The sequence below is a fragment of the Pseudorasbora parva genome, chromosome 6, assembly GCF_024679245.1.
Source record: "Pseudorasbora parva isolate DD20220531a chromosome 6, ASM2467924v1, whole genome shotgun sequence".
Taxonomy (NCBI): Eukaryota; Metazoa; Chordata; class Actinopteri; order Cypriniformes; family Gobionidae; genus Pseudorasbora; species Pseudorasbora parva.
Window position 1 is genome coordinate 22,211,912 of NC_090177.1, and position 21,721 is coordinate 22,233,632.

Below are 21,721 nucleotides of genomic sequence, written 5' to 3' on the forward strand. Positions count from 1 at the left end.
TTAGAACGACATGAAGTTGAGTAAATGATCAGAAAATATCATTTTTGGCCAAACTACCGCTTCAAATTCCTAGTTACGCCTGTCGTGTCGAACAATGCCTAATTGTACAAAAATGGTTAGCGTGAACAAGAACAAAAATGATATGCTTGAACAAGTTAGAAAGGTGAATAAGACAACACTAATGCTAAGCCATTGAAGTTCTGTGTTCCAGAGCTGAGAATCGATGCCAGCTGGCAAACGCATCAGATCCTTAATCTTTGGTTAACACGTCCATGTAGGCAGCTTCTGCCCCACTTTTCAGCTCTACTTTCTGCAGATCTCTGGTTCTCACATTCCATTTAATTTCATCAAACCATCGAGGCCAGCTTTGTGCGAACAACCTGCCCCTTTGAAACCAAAAATGCATCTACATTACCCCCCCCCCCCCCCCCTTGTGGAATGGATGGATCAAGCAACTTTGATATATTAAAGTGAGGAGCAGACAGGTGTTCTAATAATGATTTGTCTCTTACCCCACCCACTCAAAAAACGAAAAAGAATCTCCATTGCCCCTGGCTATTAAGACTCCTCTCTCCTTCATTTTTTGATTGTTATGATTGCTGTGCGTTCCTATGCTGTTCAGCCTGCAGGCGGGGTTGGTTGGTACATGTCAAGGTGCTGAAGTATGCAACGTGGACAGCAGCCCTTTTGCTTATTAATAACTATGTAATAACTCCTTGTTCTTGATCACCTGCAAGGGCAACCCTGTTGCAAACGTCACGATTTAATGTGCTTTTTCCACTGGAGAGCCTAATTTCTCAGTGCAAAAACATCAATAATTAGCTGGAGATTAGCATAAATAGGTTTTGTTTAACAAAGAGTTCAATGATTTTCAATCTTCTTGACTTCACACGTGCTTACTTGATAAACGTCTCTTTCAGTTTTTCATAAGCGAATAAATGAGGTGTGTGAAAGGAAGAATATTTAAAGAGCATATCTGAGTGAGTTTCGGCATGCCCTCTCAGCTACTTGCTATCTTCAAACTGATACTTACCTAATTATACACACACACATGCACACACTCGCATGAACGAAGGGATATTCGTATACAGTCTTCTTCCCACCCTCTATCTCACGCCCCCACCAAACTAACCCTCCTAACCGACCGCCTGCTATCCACTTGCAAAGTACTGCTGTTGACACACAGGAATCCAGACACACACACACACACACTCATGCTCTTTCTCCCTCCTTGGCAGGAAGGACTCTGAACCAGACGACAGCTTGCGCCTCTCTCCTTTTCCTCTGCTGGCAGGTGTTAGAAATAAAACCATAAATAAGTGGAAGAGGGAGCCAGAGGCAGCGCGAGAGAGGAGGACAAATGTCTTTCTGCATTTGTTGCTGGAGAGAAGGGGAATTATGAGGAAAATGGAACAATTTGAAGGAAAAATCTGCATTTTTAAGTAGCTAGAACAGTTAGTAGGGTTTTATTTGTCTCCTGTTCTCTGTATTTTTGTGTCTGAAGTGGATCGAAGAGAACATCTGGGCTCAAGCCACAGCATGCTGACTGAATTAGAGAGCAGCTGAGGGGAAACAAAGTAGCCGAGAGGAACACAAGGAATGGACACTATAACACCTCAGCCACAATCCTGGATGACTTGGATTTGCACACTGGAGTTGGACCCCATCCAGCCCACAGTCCACTGATACAAATGAGGTACTGGCTTTCTCTAAAATCAAAATCTGTGGAGATCTGTTGCAGTTTAGATGATATCACCGCATTGTTCTGAGGATAGACGGTGGACTTTGTGTTTATGTAGAGGATTTATATATGCAGTGGACCAACAGTCTGAGAGCTCACAGAAAATATGGGATTCGGGATCTAATTTTGATCCAGGAAATAAATTAAAAGTTTGTAGAGAAACAATGTATCCAATGACTATTTCAGATTTCAACACCACTAATCAGATAAATGTGATCATTGAACTTTGTCCAGATGGTCAGATGTCCTTGCTTCCATTGAAGCTCAAGATCATCTCAAATCATGCTGGAGAACATTACCATTAGGTTTTACTTTTAATTTTCAGTTCCCAGTTGCTATTCATAAATTATTTAATAATATTTAAATAGGCAAATTGGCTCATTAGTGCATTGATTATTGTTTCTAGCACGTTATATATTAGGCAAGAGTTCTTCTAACCTTAATTAATGGAATTTAATTTTTTAACCAACTATGTAGGAAGGCACATTTTGGCCATATTCCAGGATGACACTGTCAAGATTCATCAGGCTCAAATTGTGAAAGAATGGTTGGGAGGGAGCATAAAGAATAATTTTCACACATGAGTGGTCTCAGACTTTTGATTTTCTTTGGTTGTTAGCTGTTTAAAGAAGTGGCTGAGCCTACTGTCATTTTCCGACATTGTAATCTGTTGCTGCCAACTACAAAAAACTGCTTCCTGTTTGCTTGGTGCCATGGTGAATGTTGAAGGTCACTTAAACTTAGGTCATGTATATCTATCCCGCTGGGTTTTGCACTGTACTGCCAGACCATTTTTCCTTGCTTGAACAGATGCTCATGCATGTAGTATAATGTTTTGATTTGCACTGCTGACACTCATCACCTGCATAGACAAATCTCATGATACGCCTGGGATATGGTCCAGTTTATAAAATCCTGGTAGAGCAGACAGCAACACTGCCCTCCAGCCCCTCTAACAGACACAGTCAGATGCAAATATGCCTGTGCTAATGATCGCTTGCAAGCTACTTAATGTTGCATGCATAATAGTTCGTTAGATTGAGCAGGATATGAGCCCAGAATATTCTACTGCTGCAGGGAGCAGAGATGGTAAGTGTTTGCATGCGTGAGCTTCTGTTGATGTGAGGGGCAGGTGAGTGCATGCCTGGAACACGCTGTAAAAGAACTGCACATGGATAGATGGCAGTACAGTCATCAATGTCAGGGTGTTGTTTTACTGTGTGAAGCAATATAGAAATTTTAGGGAGAAACCTGGGAGTTTTTTGTGTTGGTCAGTTTTTCCTCACACTGCAAATCTGTCTTTCTGTCTTGGCAGTGGATTTTTGCTAGTGTAAATTGGTTTTGCACAAATAAAAAAACGTATTGATTGACGTAGGAAAAAGGAAATATGTGTTGCTCTTTCAGAGCTCATAAAACTCCATGTTCATGGTTATGTATCATTTAAGGATAAACTTTGTTCTAGGTTGATTACTTAGGAGAATAAAAAGATCGGACACAAATGAGATCATTGTTGAAGTGCAGTAAAAGAGCACAAAGCTAATAAGCTATAACATATTAATGGGTAGCAAAGTCCAGATAATTCTCTCTGGGAAGAGTTTGATAAGAACTGTTTGAGTTCATGGAATCTCTGGCTTTAATTTGCACACTTTCTTGGCAAATCTGAGCATTGATGAGATCTCTTTTGAAACTCTAACCCCCGGATTCACAGGCAAGGCTTAAGCTAGTCCCGGGCCAAAGTGCATGTTTGAGCTGTTTTACCTGAAAGCAACTTGATCTGACAGATCTTAAATGAAGTCACTGCCATTGTTTTGTCTCAAGATTTGTCTCAAGGCCTAACTCTTTCTGTGAAACCAGGCCTAGATGAGACGGAAGTTTAATAGGGTTTGATATTTTATTATATTTCTGTTATTGTATTAGTTTATTTGTAGTTCATTCTTTTGAATATCAAAAATATATAGTTTTATATTGGTATTATTTATACTATTATAGTAGTATAGTTTACTAATATAAACCTATTTGATTAAACTTTAAACAATTAACTTATATTTATTGTCAAGGCAACATATCTAATATTTTGTCTGTTTTCTTAAAAACTGATTGTTTTATGCCATGTGTGAAGCATGTGTTTTGGAGAGTGTTTTCTTTTCTTTCTGAACGGGAGGGTGCGACGTCCTCTTTATGACCTAGCACCTGTCTGATGGAAGGCTTTATGTTCTCCTCTTGTGCGGGAATAGAAATGATCCCGGCTGCCCAGACAAATGATTGAACAGCAGAAACCTTGCAGCTGGTTTTATAATTTCTGATTTTAGGTCATTTGCCTGGAAACTGAGATCCTTTTAAGATGGATCATGAGGGAATGCCAACTTGAGGATGTGGGGTAAACAAAAAAGTATCATGTCACAATAAAATCTCCCTGCCTTATTCATCCGCATCCGGTGTAGCCTCAGAAACCATTGTCTGCATTTTCTGCATCATATCATTGGATGTGCAAGAGATATCCTTTTTGTATTGAGAGTGATTATCTCGCACAAATATGTGTCTTTCTTGAATGGAGTGAGATAGTGATTTTCATGCGCCGGGACTGGACGGACCATGTACCATGAATTGTCTGTAAAACTCTTCCCTATTCTCCACTGGCATCTATTGAGACCTATGAAGACAGTGAACTTTGTTAGCTTTTAGGATGTATGTTAGAGCACGGATGGATCCCACAGGGTGTGGTATGATGGTGCTTTGCTTTAGTCAACATGTTGGCAGATATGAACATCAGAGAGACAGTGGGGGCGGCCAGACCCTTGGAATGTCTATCGTAACCTGCGGCTTGCTGCTCCTCCAACTCAGCCGTGCCAGTCTGTGTGTGTTTGAATGACTCAATGCATTCTCATAGTTCCCAGCAGGTCTGGATTGCTCTTGTATGCTGGTAGAGATAAGAACAGATTAGAGGGAGCAATAAATGGCTGTTTGGTAACAATACAACTGAACTGGCATGTGTACCAAGAAAACTTTAGGGTCGATGACAAGATATGAAATTACATTTTTCTTTATTTCAGATCAATTAATTGATCCAAAAATACTTTAAGATAGATATTTATACATATAATCATTTGAACACACTTTTTTTTTGTCATTTCTGTTCAAAATTCCTTTTGATATTTTTAGGGTGTAAAGGAAAAGAACATCAGGGTGATACAACTGTCCGGGGATCATATTGAAGAAAAAAAAAATGTTATTAAAAGAACGACATTTCTGACAACTTTTTTACTAGGTAGTTATAATCTTTCTAAGTGGTATAATCTTTTATAAGTATTTCTTATAATTGTATTCATAAATTCTATTTTTTTAAATAATGTTATATATATATATATATATATATATATATATATATATATATATATATATTTAAATTCTTTAATATGTTTGTTAAAAGATTATAATTAAAATAATTGTTATTAATAAATTATTATTATTATTATTTTTAAAAAAATGCTCAACGTTAAAGTCATGTGGTGTCAAACCATTTTTTTTTTTTTTGTGTGTTGGTTGTTTTAATTTTTTAACTTTTTTATTCATTATTCATTTTTATTATGTTTCCCTTTTCCATTGTAGCACTTTGAGATTCTTCAGAATGAAAAGTGTGTTATAAATAAAATCTATTATTATTATTATTATTATTATTATTATTTAAAAAAAACTAATAATATTTATACATACAGTAGTTATAACAATGATTGATATAATGTTGATGTACACTTGTATTCACAGGAAAACTATTTTACTTAATGGTATATTACTTTCATGACATGTTTAGAGAATTTTTTTCTCTTTTACATAATTGACCTTGCCATGTCATATTTATGCTAATCGTCCAGTACCATGGTTTACAATAACCATTGTAAAACCACTGTACTTTTTGTGATCAGAAATTTGCATCGTTTGACTTTAGTGTAATGTGTGCCATTGCTGAGACTGATTAACATTTCATTGGTCCCAAAAAAGTGAACTGTAACTCCTCTCCCTTCCATCGTTCGCCCTGCATATGGAGCACCTGCCCCATCACCTGTCAGTTGGAGGCAACAGGCTGATTCTGTATCTGTACCTACATGTACTAGAGCTGCCGTCTGAGGAATAATGACGCCATGCCACACCCTGTAATACTCCGTCCCTTCTCTCCGCATGCTAAAACGTTCCCTTCTCACTTACCCTCATTTAGCTTGTCGAATTCAGGTCAACAAGGCCATTCGGGGTGGAACGGGTATCTAAAGCCCCTTCACTCAACTCTGTTAGTCTTACTGGCCTTAAAGGGCCTGTAAGGGCTGAAAAAACAGCAGAGCTCACCTGCAGAATGAACAGATGGTGAAGGAAGAGGTTTGGGGAGCAATAAGAACAGACCTTGTTTGTGTGACTGCACGCTATTAGTGCCTCCCCCAATGGTCAGCGCAGATAGGATGCAGCCACACAAATAAGGCCTGTTCTTGTTGCGTGAGCTCAGACAGACGAGACTCTTTGTTTGTTCTCGGGTACAGCTTACTGGGCAATTTAAGTGGAATGACAGAAGCGCAGTTATTTGGGGAATGTGGAAAGTGTCAGATCTTTATTGGGAGTGGGGGTCGGCCATGATAATGAACTTGCTTTTCTTCGGCTCACAAAAGGCTTAATGGTTAACCATTTTTATTGTGTCCTCATTTTGCCTTTACAAAGAGTCCTTGGATTTCAAGACTTTTACTATTAAAGAAACTGGTTAGTATGATTGTTGATGTGTTGGAAGGCACTAGCACTTTTTATTTGCCTTCAGAAGGAAGGAACTTTTAGTATGGTTTAAAAATGCAAGACCTTTAACGGGCTATTAAATTCTTAATGACAGGAGGCATGGATATCCTGACATATTTTTTGTGTACATTTGCACAAATGTGTCAGTCTTTAAGGAGTTTTGTTTTTTCTGTGTGGTGCACATGTTTGTGTTTGTCTTGAAAAATGATCCCCAAAAAGCCAAGCCCTACAGGTATGTGTAAAAGGCCTTTCCTTGGCTCCGCTCTACGCACACCTGTTTAGTTACGCAGCCCGCAGGCTTTTTCAGGCGCTCAGTTGGCTTGCACTTAATGTGAATCAAATCATTTGTGCTTTTATTTGATTAAATGGATTGACCTGAATACAGTCTCTCGGAGAAAATCTTGAGGGATATCAGCACTTTAGGTATTATGTGGTAATTTCACAGGAAAAAAAAAATCATTTATTTGTTAAAATATCAACGCATTAAGTATGATTTTGGATGTTAACAAAAACTGTAAAGCATTTAAACTGCGCCACATTTGCATGATTGTCTGCATGTTAAAATGTCCCAAACCTTGATTTCAGTCTCAAGGTGTAAACAGTGGACCGATCACATTTCAAAACAAGCTGCTTAAAGTGACTAGTCTTTACCTGTCCATATAATAAAGCAGAGGGAGGGGGGAGCATTTGCCTGGCTCAGTTCACCTCCAGAGCAGCAAGTGAAAGAAAACAGGAAGTTGAGTGTGAATGAGTGTGACGTGAATGGAACGGTGAAAGTAGGTCATCCTTGCAACATGACACAAATTTAGCGGCACATTAAAGAACTGATTGAGCTGTATAAATCTGGCAAACCATCAGCAGGACTCCTTGAGCGCGGTCATGCAAATACAGTAGTAAATCATGATAGCCTACTGTGACAAAGAGACATTCGCAACACATTTAACTTTCATAACCTGATGTATTTCCAAGTGAAAAATGTAGGGCTGGGCTTGATTTTAACCCATTGGGATTTGGACACACTAGAATTGAGACAGAACGAATGCGAGTTGGCTAAAACGTTGGCTAAAGCTATTTGGCTATTGTTTAACATTATCCAGTAAGCGACGTAGAAGGACAATCAGAATCATTTCAGAAGAAGAGTAAGTTATGTTTTGATTAAAAATAGTGAAGAAACAATTTTTGTCTTTAAAATAACACGCATGGAGGAACTGTTCATAAGGATCATGCTTTATTAAAATAATTTGGGTCAATTTTGCTTTGATTTTCTTAAAGATTTTTTTTCTTTAGAAACTGCTGAATAGTGTTTTGCTGATACTTTTTAGTCTGAAGATCAGAAAATTCCTACTGCTATATTGTATAATGCTTATTAAGGCAATGCACAGTGCAAATGTATGCAGTTTAACTTTAAAAGCACTAATATTTTAAGCGAAAGACTAAACAAGTCTGTGTTTATAAGTTAGGTTAGTGTGAAGCAATGTGGTTCCTGCTTACATAGCCTACAGATGCTGTATTCAGGGCACTGTATTTCATTTATTTAATGCATAAAAGTTCAAATCAACTTCACTCTCTACTGCACTGCAACATGTAATAATAGTGCTTTGTTTCCACACTGGCGTTACTGCTGTATATGACAAGGTGTGTCCAATATGGGAGGTGTTAATGTTGAAAGAAGATAAGTGCACAGATGCCCTTAAGATGTAGTTTCTTTAAGATGAGACCCTGGGGTTCAAGGTGGTCTGAAGAAGCTCGGCTTGCTAGACTAATACCTTAAACCAGGTATTGTTACACTTATGGGCTTCTCTCTATACCCTCTCTCTGTTGTGTTGAGGGCAATGTCAATGCTTTGTTAATGTGAAAAGGATTTCACTGTCTGTCTTGATTGAGTAGGTTGAGGAAGGCCTTAGGCACGTTGAGGGATCAGGCCCCACACCAAACACAAACAAAGAAGTGTTTTTCACCTCCAGATGTCCTCACTCACCCCACCAGAATTTAAATGCTACTATGTAAAGTTTTGTTCTTTTGTCAAATTTGCATATTTTGTTATTAGTAACAATACTTTTAACACATTAGGTGTCTATTATAATGTCATCCGCTGTATATAAAGAAAAGTGAACACATTAAACTGTCTTAGACTGTCGACCTATTTTTTAGAACACTCTGTTTCTAGTTTTAAGTGTAAGGTATTAAATGTATACAATTAAAGCATATCATACTAATTGAGTTTAATGCCCCATTCACGCAAGGAAACTATTAAAGAAAAAGTTGACTTGAAAATTTTTATTCTGCCATTATTTACTCACACTCATGTTGTACCAAATCTGCGTGCTCTGGAAGCTTGTTTCTGCCACAGAATAAAAAAAATGATTTCTAACTCTATAACACGCAATTCTGACTTTATATCGCGCAATTCTGACTTTATATCGCACAATTCTGACTTTATATCTCACAATTCTGACTTTATATCTCACAATTCTGACTTTATATCTCACAATTCTGACTTTATATCGCACAATTCTGACTTTATATCTCACAATTCTGACTTTATATCTCACAATTCTGACTTTATATCGCACAATTCTGACTTTATATCGCACAATTCTGACTTTATATCGCACAATTCTGACTTTATATCTCACAATTCTGACTTTATATCGCACAATTCTGACTTTATATCTCACAATTCTGACTTTATATCGCACTTTTCTGACTTTATGTCTCACAATTCTGACTTTATATCGCACTTTTCTGACTTTGTCTCACAATTCTGACTTTATATCGCACAATTCTGACTTTATATCGCACAATTCTGACTTTGTATCGCACAATTCTGACTTTATATCACACAATTCAGACTTTGTATCGTGCAATTCTGACTTTTATCGAGTAATTGCGAGTATATAACACAGCTCTGAGAAAAAAAGTCAGAATTTCAAAATGAAAACTCTTTTTTTTCTTTTCATTTATCTTTTAAATTTAAATTCTGTAGCAGAAACAAGCTTCCATAGTGTGCTGTTATTTGCCCATGCATGGAACATAAAAGGAAACTTTCTGAATAATCTTTAAACAATTATTTTCCATTCAACCGAAGTTCACCATCAAAGCATTCAGGAAAGTCAATGAACAACAAGGGTGAGTAAATAATGACAGAATATTTTTTACATTCAACTGTCTTTTATTTTTTTTACCACCTGCATCTTGTCATCAAGTTGCAGCAGCTGAAAACGAGTAGAGGTGTTTAAGTGTGAAAGGCAGATGTAGGCCAATTAGACCAGCAGTGTCAGCCTGCTTCAGAGCAATATAACATACAAACAGAAGCCTATCACACCACACTGTTAGACCCCTGCTCAAACAAGCAAAATATTTTACAAAATAATATGGAACATTTTTGTTGTTTAGTGTCTTCAATGTGAATTAAAATGTGTGTAAAATGTGTTAAAAAGTCATATGGGCTTTTGTAGCATTGGTTTCTTTAATAATCACTACAATAAAGAAGATGGCAGTTTTCAATTCATTGACTTTGTTGACGCCCTGACTTACAGAAAGACTACAAAATTATAGGGAGAATGTATACAACAAAGACCAAAACATAAGGTTGAGGACATGGGAAATTACATGGTGAATTTTACTGAGCATTTAAAAATGGGTAAGACACCAAATTGAATGTATAGAATATATATTATAAGGAACTGTAATGTAGTGTATTATTTAATTAGTTTTATGTTGTATGTAGTAATAGCACAATGAATGGATCTATTTGTACAGCACGTGTAATTTGTGTAGCACAGTGAAGTATTAAACAATTATATTTTACAACAGCTCCTAAGTTTTTCTTCCAGAATTTAACGTATTTTCAAATGACAGGATATACAAGTTTGCTAAAACATTGCCTGAAACATAGCTATTCAGCAATTGCTTCATTATCCAATAGCACACACAGTCGTTACATAAGGAGAAAAGATAAGTAATTTAAGAGGACGAGAAGGTTATTATATGTTGACTATAGATTATGAAGACAAACTGAGAATGCCAGTTTACTTTTATTTCTGTGTGTGAATGTAAAGAATCCAGATTCATTCCTTAAATCTCACATCTGCTGTGCAACTAACAGCATTCCCCATCTGGAGAAATAAAGGGACCTTTGTGAGTATATAGGGAACAGGTAACCATTTGTGCAGTGTGTTTTTAGGTATAGTTGTGCAATGTGTTTGTTGTTGTACATATAGTTTTTCTTTTTAAAATTATTATCAGGGCAGGGTCAGATTTTGTGTTAAGTGGGCCTTTCATATATGTGACCCTGGACCACAAAACTAGTCATAATGGTCAGTTTATTGATTTATACATCATCTGAAAGCTTTCCATTGATGTATGGTAAGATAGGACAATATTTGCTCAAGATACAACTATTTAAAAATCTGTAATCTGAGGGTGCAAAAAAAAATCTAAATACAGAGGAAATTGCCTTTAAAGTTGTCCAGATGAAGTCCTTAGCAATGCATATATTACAAATAATAATGTTTCAAAATATATTTACAGTAGAAAATGTACAAAATATCTTCATGGAACATCATCTTTACTTAATATCCTAATGATTTGTGGCATTAAAGAAAAATCTTTAATTTTGACCCATATTGCCACAAATATACCAGTGTGCCTTATGACTGGTTTTGTGGTCTGTGTGTGAGAGTATGTTTGCTTGTGGATCATGTTAAATTGTGCAGTTGGATTTAGCCGTGTACATTCAACTTTCAAAAAGAAACTGAGATGGGAAGACTATAAAACTTTGTTTCCACTCAGAAAATGTGTAAAGATTTTAATAGACTACTGTTATAATAAACCTTACATTTTATTTTCTGGTTCATGACATACAGAATCCTAAATTGCCTGCAAGGTAGAGTTTAAGACACCTAGGGGCAATCCACCTAGCATAGATGGGTGGATTTCATCTCCAAGTTTAGAAAACATCCCTTTTTATTTCACGGGTCAGTGATTAAGGCAGATGTGGGTCATCAGCACTGACAGTTTGCTGAGGCTTCATTGCTTTAATAGCCCAGGAAATGTCATAGCTCAAGCTATCTTAGGCTTGCCTGTCCCTCAGGGCAAGACACTGAATACTAATAAGCATTTCTTCTCCCATGACCCAGATATGTGTAGGTAAATAGAAAGCTGTTTGGAAACATGGGAAATATGCATGAAAAAAAAAACACTTCCAAGATGACATTCTCAGTTAGGTTATTCTTTGTGAAGCATTCCATCTCAGGCATACACTTCTAGCAAGACTAGACACTTTCCCATTATCATAGTTGGAGAAATCGGAGTGTCCTCATGTGACTGAATTGACATCTTCATGCAGAAGCTGCACTACAGAAGCAGTTTCGAGTAAGGGATCCAGCTGTAAATGATGTAGATAAGTATAGGCGTTGAGGGCTTCGTGCTGTGCTCTTTAATTAAAACAGGAAGATGCGTCTGAGCCAAGTCTGCGTCGGGGGAAAGAGTAGACTGTTCAGTGAGACTCAACTTTACCCAGTGGATTAACAAATCCACTAAGAACTGCAGAGATGAGCCAAGCTTTACTGTGCATAAATCGGTGCTGGCACAACAAAAACATTGGCCAAAGGGATCTATTCCTTTGTGCTCGAACTTGGAAATGCAGTATCTGTCAGGACAATGGTTATGTGGCTACATGAGTTACAATACCTTACATTCTTTTTGTCTGTTTTTTTTCCCAATTGCTTTGCAGTACCCATGTCCCTCCTGAGCCATGCTCCCTGGCTATGGATTTTCTCCTCTTCTTGATTTCCAGCCTCACCTCCAAGCGTTCCATTGCAGAGGCGAGAGCTCTGACATGTGGGTCCCAGGCTCAGTGGAGGCCCAGGCTCTGAGTGACTCTCGGGATGGTAGGCCTCTCCTGCGACAGCATCAACACATTGCTGTGTGTCAGCAAGAGACATTGGCTTTCATTGACCTTCAGCAGCCAAGTGTTAATGGTTTCCAATCATGTACTCTGGAAAACAGTAGTTCCTCTTGTTGTTCCAAGCCTGTCAGATGCAATGGAAGCAATACATCTGACTTTGCCAAGAATGGGAGTACAGACACAACACTGGACAGTTATTTGACCCAGGAGAGCAATAATGTGGAAGTGGTCCAGGATCAGATGTGGACACCCATTACTGGCTTACCTGAGACCGTTTATGAAAACCCTGAATTAGGAGTTAAGGGTCTCAGACCTCGAGACTTGTTTCTGCCTCTGTCCCCTACACAAGCACCTGGGGACAGGAACTCTTTGGAATCTCAGCAGCTGAGCTCCCCCTCTTCCCCCTTAGAGTTCCAGAGTCCAGACCCATTTCGGCCTCAAAGACGAACATCTTTGGGCTCCATAAAAGAGAAATCCATAAGTAAGTGCCACTCTCCTTAAAGTCCTGACACATTGGTCCTACATTCCTGTTTTAAACAACAAATAGTTTGTCAGTGCACCATTTTTCACCACTCTTCAAACTATGTGACTTTCGGATAGATGATGCTTTTAAGGAAAGTCATTCCTTAAAAGCATACTAAGATTCTGTCAGATGTTTTAATACCCTTCAGCAGGGGTTCACAAGCCTATTCCTGAAGGCTCCTCAAAACTACACATTTTGGATGAGTCTCTGGCAGGGGTTAAATAAGTTAGTGTTTGTTTAAGGAGATGACCAAAATCTTAACAAGGTTTGGAACTACTGTGTTAAAGTGATTGTATCTGTTAAAAGTACAGGTGAATGTAACACGTGTATAGTACCTTTTCTCACTTAATGTTCTTTGTTGCTAATAGGGCGTAGGATGAGGGTGTACTCTCCAGACACTCTGAGTGATGAGTCTCTCAGCAGCCCAGGTGTGGAGTGTGATTACCTACTCCCAACATCCTTTGAATCGTTTGTAGAAGGAGGGCTTGGCATGGTGGGCTCTACTATCCCCACATCCCAAAGTTACAGCCCTCTCCCAGGGGTAGATGAGGACATCTCTCTTGTCATACCGACCTCTCAAAAAACATTCTTAGATATCCCTCAGGAGGGTGCCAGATCAGAAGGGGATGTAAAGGATGGGGGGAAGCAGAGGTTGGGCCTAGAAGACTGCAGAGCCCTGGAAGACTCTGCCCTCAACAGTGGGACCTCACTGCCTCTGTCCCGTTCTCGCTCCGCAGACAACGAGCGCCGGCGCTTCTCTGCCTCTGAGCTCATCTCCCGCCTGCAACTCTCTCAGAGGAAAAACTCTTTTACCCTTAAGCTGGGAAAGTCTCTCTCTGCTCGTGTGGCCTCCCGGGATCGCCACCTTTCTGGAAACCTCAGCTCAGACTGTAAGTGACTCATCAGTACTGATTAGCTTAATAAAAGACTTTATTGTGAAAGTCTTGTGCTGTGATGTCATTATGATACTTCAGTGCTATATTTTCAGCTCTATCCCTTTTGAATACCTTCTCCCTCCCTTGTCTGTTTGTAGACAAACCCAACTCCAGACGGTGCTTCTCAGGGGGATCAAGTGACAGCGCACCACATAGTCCAGTAGGGTCTGCACCACCACTGCACTCTGCTGACTGTAATCTGCCACTGCACAGGAGGAGTACAAAGCAAAGGTGGCTCTAAAACTCAGCTAGTACCAACAGAGAATGTAGTATGTAGAATATAACAAATTCTGTTTTAACATATTTTGTTTTTTCACAGTATGAGAAAGATTTCCATTGATGAGGATGGAGGCAGTCCTCCCAGTAGCTCTAAACGTCTATCGCGATTTTTGCCGAACTGTAAGCCCAATAAAAAAAATCTGGAATTTGATATATATATATCTGTGTGCGTGTATAAGTTTATTATTATTATATTATTTTTCTTTTCCTCTCTCTCAGTGATTTTGTATCAGGAATACAGTGATGTTGCTATCAACAGAGAAATTCAGAGGCAGCAGGGGGTAGAGCCAGGAACTGATGAAGAAAGAGGGGACTCTGTGTCCCCAGGCAACCTCTCCCCATCCAGCTCATTCCGCTCGTCACGAGGCTCCGCCTTTTCTCTTTGGCAGGACATTCCTGATGTTCGGTCCAGTGGACAACTTGACAACTTCAGCAATGAAGAGCGCAAACTGCAGGAGGTGACTCCACATATAGAAAGTCTGTTTTTTTTTTGTGTGTTTTCTTTAATCAGCCAGCACATTTTGCTGAAAAAGAAACAATTCATTCTATCTTAACTTGTTTTCTATTTCAGGCCAAGTTTGAGTTGGTGACATCAGAAGCCTCATATATACGCAGCTTGTCTATTGCAGTTGACCATTTTATGACGTCTCCTGAGCTGTGTGAGTGTCTTGGGATGCAGGAGAGGCAGTGGCTCTTCTCCAAACTGCCTGATGTGAAAGAAGTCAGTGAGAGGTGAATAAATATGAAGAGTAACTAACATTTTTGAAAAAGTGAGCCTTCTGCTGAGATGTCTCTTTCAATTCTCCTTATGTCCATAGGTTTCTTCAAGATCTGGAGCATAGGTTAGAAGGGGACATTTTGCGTTTTGACGTGTGTGACATTGTCCTTGACCACTGTCCTGCACTGCGGAGGGTTTATCTGCCTTATGTCACCAATCAAGCCTATCAAGAACAGACCTATCAGCGACTACTGTAAACCCTCTCATACTGTAAAATACTAGCATAACAATGTGCATGTTGCAATTATTGTCCTGTTTAAAAGGCTCATACATTTCCTTTGTGGTGTTTTCTTAGGCAAGAGAATCCCCGTTTCCCTGGAATCCTTGCCCGCCTGGAAGAGGACCCAATATGCCAGAGGCTGCCTCTTACGTCATTCCTAATTCTTCCTTTTCAAAGGATCACGCGACTCAAAATGCTAGTGGAGGTATTCCATCTTTTCAAACATTATCTTATAAGTTGAAAACTATCATCAAGCTTTAGCACAAGGCTTACAAAATGCATCAATAAAATTGTCTTGTGGTTATGAACTGTGTGCACATTATAGAATATCCTAAAGAGAACAACGCCTGGATCACGAGATGAGGACACTGCTACCAAAGCACTTAATGAGCTCAAAAAGGTGAGGGAGGTATGATAGGAAAGTAAAATTGTCACAAACAATGTTTTAAAATTAATGAAATTAAATGTGCTCTGCTGCAATAGATAATAAAGGAATGTAACTCCAGTGTGCAGTCCATGAAGAGGATGGAAGAACTTATTCATCTAAACAAGAAAATTCACTTTGAGGGAAAGGTATAACATCAAGCATTCCTTGTCAGGTTTAAGAAGATATGTATAATATATCATGCAGGGGGTGTTGTACACCAATTTTTAGTTATTTATTTATTTATTGAGGGGCCAGTGGCAGTCCTGGCTTACATTGTGCCCATCACAAAATAAGACATGACCATAGTGGACCTTTCGTAAGTGAAGTGTTAGTAATGGAAAAGTGCCTCTCTTTCTAATTTTAATAAAAAATTTCTAATTAATCAAAAAAAAATGTTTACTTACAATAATGATCAAAATATGCAAAATTATTTAGTAAAATTCTATTTCTATTATTTTAGATTTTCCCTCTCATCTCTCAGTCTCGTTGGCTGGTCAAGCATGGTGAACTTCTAGAAGTGGACACACAGAACTTGAGTATTTCTGGGTCTAAGTTTAAACTTACCACTCGTCCTGTGTACCTTCACCTGTTTAATGACTGTCTTCTGCTGTCCCGGAGGAAGGAGTAAGTCTAATGGGATGGGAGACATGTCCAAATTAGTATTTGAGTCAAGCAAAACCATTTGAAGTAAATTATATTAGTCTGCTGCAAATGTGTTGCTTTTTCTCTTTCCTGTCACAGCACATGGAAGTTCATGGTGTTTGTACATGCAAAGATCGAAGACCTCAAGGTAAAAGATCTAAGCCAGAAGCTTCAGGGAATCTCAGGATTCATCTTCTACCTGCAGTTATGTGAGGGGCAACAGCTAAAACACCAGATTCTACTCAAGTCACCCACAGAGTGAGAACATTCACAAATATTAACATCCAAAATCCTATCACTGACAAATAGATCTGAGTGTTCCTAGAAAATGAGCCACACCAGGAAATATGTCCTCAAAGGATGTATTAAACGGAGTCAACAACTTTTTGTTTTATATGTAGGAGCAGCAAACAGAGGTGGATCTCAGCCATGTTTCCCTCTGACCCAAAGGCAGCTATTGTGCAGACCAATGAGAATGATGGTGTGTAATTTATTTCTTACTCTTGTCATGCATTTCAGATTTAACACCGTTGTCTAAATGCCATGTGGCTGGTTGTGTGCGGTTGGTTCTTACTAGGTTAAGCCACAGTGTGTTTCCAGATACTTTATGATGATAATAAAGGGGGCTGTTTTGTCTGACATATAAAGTCATAATTTATTTCACTGACATAACATTGAAAACAAAGTGGAATACAGTTCTGCTCAAGAATATCCTGTTTACTTGTGAACTAAGTGCCTGAAATAAAACTCTAAAAGGAATAGTTCAACCAAAAATGGAAATTCTCTCATCATGTACTCATGTCTACAAACCTGTATGGCCATGGTTGTTCTGTTAAACAAAAAAGTTTGGTATTTTGGAACAATGAAAAACTGAACACAAATGAACATTTTTAGAAAAATACTTTTCTAAAAATCTTTGTTTGTGTTCCACAGAAGAAAGAAAAAGTCATATAGATGTGGGACAGCATGAGGGTGAGTAAATGAGTTTCCCTGCATGTGTCTGTGCAGATCTATCTCAAGTCCAGTGCATCAAGAGCTACCAGTCTCAGGAGCATGACGAGTTAACGCTGGAAAAGGCAGACATCCTTCAAGCTGTAACAATTACAAGTGATGGTATGGAATATAATTTCCCCTTGCCCTGGCTACACTCCATTTTTCCCTTTGAAGAAGAGAAGCTGGAGTACTGCAGAATAGATAAATGACTGTAATGTTTTCAATTCACAGGATGGGTAGAGGGGATTCGGCTGTCGGATGGAGAGAGGGGCTGGTTCCCCAAAGCTTACGTGGAGGAGATCACAAGCCGCAGTGCTCGTTTGCGAAACCTCCGTGAAAACATTCGCATCAAGTGTGTCTCACAAAAATTAGAGGGAGAGACTCTCTGAGACCTTGAAGTATGGGACATTGTTTTACTTAAAGTTTATTTCAAGCTTGTCAACACCTAGCATCTTCACAACCTTTCGCCCCGCTTGCGACGACCCTGAGCATACGCTGCTGCACTTTCTGACAGTCCACAGACGCACGCTGCTGAAAACATAGCTGTGCCAGGGTCGCCATGTGGGTGGACAAAATATATCAGCTGTTAAAATGTTTAGCAAAATAACAAGATCCAATTTAAATGGGTTAGTTTTAGGTGGTATAGCAGCCATTTAATTAATTCAAGTGATTTTTAAGGACCTCTCTTTTACCTAGCAAGGCCGTAACCATGTCTCAGACATTGGGAGAGGAGGGGGAAACATTTTTTGTTTGTTTTTTAGTTGTCGTTTTTGGGGAAGGGGGGTTCTTATTGGTTTATTTAAAGCGAATAAATTATTATAAGGGATTTAAGGAAATAAAGAAATAAGAACGATAAACGTTCCAATTCTATTGTAGTTACGAAGTAAACTATTTGCAAATAATATATTTAAATATTTAGACATTCACTCTTATCTTCGTCTGCCTAATATGTAAAACGGCTATACGTTTCTTATTATGTCAAACAAACAATTTGGCTATTTCTAATTATTTGAGGGAACTTGACCCCGTCAATGTCTATGGTGGTTACGGCCCTGCTACTCAGATTATTGACTCAGATAGTTAAATAAAGTGAGATGTCTTGTTGTTAGTTGATTCACTGAACAGCCACATAGTAAAGCTAAATGCTCTCTTTTGCAAGTGCAACATTGAAACCAAATATTTGACTTTTTGAATGATGTTGCTGTTGCAACGTACGTTAACATTACTTTATGCCGCTAGTCTTCTGTAGATGATCATTTACTTAATAGTATTGGTGTAATGACAGGAAGTGTACTATCAAATGACCATTATTTATGTCAGTGATTTCTCTTGTTTGTTTGTCTTTTTTTTCATGGTAACGCAGATTTTTTGGGGGCAATTTCTTTGTTGAGTACAGATTTCCTGAGCATGTTAAAACAACATTTGAAAAATAATCCTTTAAGGTGACTTTGTAAATAAAAAATTATGCATATATTCTAGCTTAAAGTGTCTAAGACCAATAAAAGACAAAAACGGTTGCGCTTTTAGGTTGTGTGTAAAGTTAACCTTACTGTAACCAGGATTCCCAGCCACGTATGCACACAGCTACCACAATGCACGTCTCATAAACTTCAGTTTCATTCCAGGCTCACCTCATATCCCATGGGGCAATAAAGCAGCCGGATAGCAGGTAAATAGAATAGTTTCTTTGTCACAGCTGTTCTGAGAACCTTGAATGGTTTCCAACTGCTGTAAATCAGAGGTGAAAGGCTGCAGAAAAAAAGCTCCAGTTAGAGACAGATAAGAGACGGACTGCAGAGGCCCAGGAATGCAATTCTAATTAAAGCCATTTATCTCAGAGAAACATTTCGTATACATTTTATATAATGTGGTGTACTTTTATATTATGTTTTGTACTTCTGCTATGGGTTTGCAACAATAATTTTCCGCATCTGTCTAGCCTCTTTAGCAATTGACTTAAGTTTGCACTCAATGATGGTGTCAAGACTGTTTTTAGGGTTATACATTCTTTGTTCAATTTTAGAAGTATTGCTGTTATATGGTAACATTATTCTTTATGGAATAACTGGACTAGAATTGTTCACATATAGTGTGTATAGGGAGCTATTATAGGTGTTGAGTTTCCATAAATTGGTTGTAATTTTCTTCCATATTGTGGATTACATCCAAAAAAATTTTTTAGGGGTTCTTGGTACTTGGTTCTTTTTTTATTTTAGGTTGTTGATTGTTTCCAGGCAAATCTCAACTCAAACAAGCACAGGAGAATTGATGACAATAACATCAAGAACATGCATTTAGAAGATTTAATCGACGCAAGCACAAAGTGCATATTTTTCGTTAAGACTATCAGGCAGAAGAAAATGTGTCAATTTTGTATTATATAAAAAACGTGTCCTTTTAATTTCCCGCCTCATCCTCACCAATTTGAATCTCTTCCTTTTAGATTAAATCTTGAATTTTGATAAACATTTTTTTTCCCCACTGCTAGTCTAATGAATTCAATATCCAATAGGCCTATCCGGTCTTCAAAAAAAGTCTTTATAATTCTCAAATCCCTATGTTTCTAGATAATATTCAGACCAACCACACAAAAGTTATTAAATGGATTTTTGAGTATTACGGGGCATTTTTATAAATAAAAACACAACGCCAATGCCAGCGGCAAACATGAAATATAGCTGAATCTACATATATCAATGTATTGAAATAAAAGTTAATAATTTGCATTGCTATGCATCCCCTGGGGATACATGATTTAGAGCTGACCGTCTCTGCTGTTTTAAGATTACTTGCATGATATCCCCAAAGCCTGGCATATTGCATGCGCACATTTTTTTATTTGAATTGATCTTTTTAAAGTACGGCAGCAGTATTTCAGTATGCCTGTTTGGCAACACACCAAAGCTATGTCTGGACTAGAGTTGCTACAAATTGTGGCTGCCTGGTAGCCTAATCTGGCCTGAGGTAATTCTGACGGTTTTACCTCTGCTGTTCTTGACTTGGTGTCTCTCTAGGTGCTGTGTAGGCTCGTTGCTGCATACAGGTATATTTAATATTGTTCCATTAAAAGAAAAGAAAAATAAGTTACATAATATATAAAATATAGAGCGTGTAAGCAGCACAGGCGTTGATGCTTGCGTTGTTACGAAGTCATTTTATTGCTTATGATTGCATCTTTCCCTCTCCCTTCTTGTCTATTTAACACTGCCCTCTGCTGACAGTAATCTGCAATTACACACAACATAGGCTTAACATTAATAAACCACCTTAGACTAATTTTAAATTCTTCCATCATAATATGACGGTCATAAACCATTTAACTTGATGAAGATGGAGACAAGTGGTTGGTAAAAAAAAAAAAAATACTATCTGTTAGCTACATATGTCCCTGCTTTTTATTCATGTTTCATTGGTTTTCTTAAGTCACAAAACGTTGGCTTGGGTCTTCCGACATCTTTTGTTTTCAAGAAATTCTTTTTACGTATTTGCATGTTCTTCTGTGTAATTTGAATCGATACCAAAAGAATATGTCAACATATTAATTAGTCATGTTGTCTTGTTAACAAATCCACCATTCACTATTTAGTCTACTAATATAGTTTGCAGTGCTTACCTGGTAAATTAAAGTAGTAATCAAACGATGTCGAAATCGGTCGTGGAAACTGGTAGCCTGACAAGCCAGACCCACATCAAGATGTTTGGTCTGGAAACTCACCATTGAAGGGCTCAATCCGAGGGGCGGATAAACAGTTGTCTTTCAAACTCCCTCTGCACGCGATAGGATAGCGCTACCACCAACCAGAGCAATGAAGGTGAAGCAGAGCTTGTTGATAGATTAAACTTTCGCCGTATCCGGTCAGCAAAACTCTGAACACATCTTCCCTTTTTAAGAATGACTTCAGTGCCGTTCTTTGTTCCTTTCTCAGAGAAAAGCTTAACTTCAATCTCTTCCAGAGTCGCGCTGATTCGAAAGACCTCCGCCAGCTTCTGTGTTTACTAGAAGCACGCAAACGCAACTCGGCCGTCATCATTATGGCCCAGCCCACCAACTCTATACACGATGTGATTGGCCCGGCAAGAGTTAGGCGAACACAGCTCAGAAGGGTATTGAGAGTTGCTAGACGACACTTGCGGGCAGATTAAATTTGCTGCCGCTAGGGTGCGTCTAGATTTCTAGGCTAGGAAACTGGGGTACTTCGGGTCAAAAACGTCCCGAAGCGTTTAAAAAAAAAAGAGTTAGAAATCATAGCTTCTTCAGAATGGCCCGGAACTTGGTGACTTTATTGGTACTTGGTATATGATGTTGGTATTATTTTCAATGGGAAAAAATGGGTAATAATAATTATTGCATAAATATTAATTATAAATCATAAAATTATCTCAAAACACTAAAAAAGAAAAGAAAAATATTATCAAACAAAAATATTTTTCATTGAAAAATCTTTTTCTTAATTTTTGACCCGAAGGTCCTGAGTGTGACCCATAAATGAAGTACCCCAGAGGAT

General features: G+C 38.3%; 1 protein-coding gene across 2 annotated transcripts; it reads left to right on the forward strand.

Annotated features, from left to right (window-relative positions):
• The first annotated feature begins 447 nt into the window (after positions 1-447).
• Positions 448-18,742, forward strand: arhgef19 (Rho guanine nucleotide exchange factor (GEF) 19). 2 transcript variants are annotated; one of them, XM_067446228.1, is made up of 16 exons: positions 656-1,696; positions 12,246-12,900; positions 13,311-13,832; positions 13,976-14,108; positions 14,197-14,276; positions 14,376-14,614; positions 14,728-14,888; positions 14,975-15,127; positions 15,230-15,359; positions 15,480-15,554; positions 15,638-15,727; positions 16,042-16,205; positions 16,323-16,481; positions 16,625-16,704; positions 17,232-17,336; positions 17,448-18,742. In XM_067446228.1, exons 2-16 carry the CDS (start codon positions 12,267-12,269, stop codon positions 17,603-17,605), a joined length of 2,883 nt encoding a protein of 960 aa, XP_067302329.1. In that variant the 5' UTR covers positions 656-1,696; positions 12,246-12,266; the 3' UTR covers positions 17,606-18,742. The 2 variants fall into 2 exon arrangements, with proteins under 2 accessions (XP_067302331.1, XP_067302329.1); XM_067446230.1 differs by lacking the exon at positions 17,448-18,742 and having other exon boundaries at positions 448-1,696; positions 17,157-17,289.
• The last annotated feature ends 2,979 nt before the right edge of the window (positions 18,743-21,721 follow it).

What these genes read in the sequence shown, in the direction of transcription:
- arhgef19 (XM_067446228.1), top strand. Translation starts at nt 12,267, where the DNA reads ATGCTCCCTGGCTATGGATTTTCTCCTCTTCTTGATTTCCAGCCTCAC. An exon ending in CATAAAAGAGAAATCCATAA is followed by an intron (nt 12,901 to 13,310) that starts GTAAGTGCCACT and finishes TGTTGCTAATAG; the next exon opens with GGCGTAGGATGAGGGTGTAC. An exon ending in CTACTCAAGTCACCCACAGA is followed by an intron (nt 16,482 to 16,624) that starts GTGAGAACATTC and finishes TTTTATATGTAG; the next exon opens with GAGCAGCAAACAGAGGTGGA.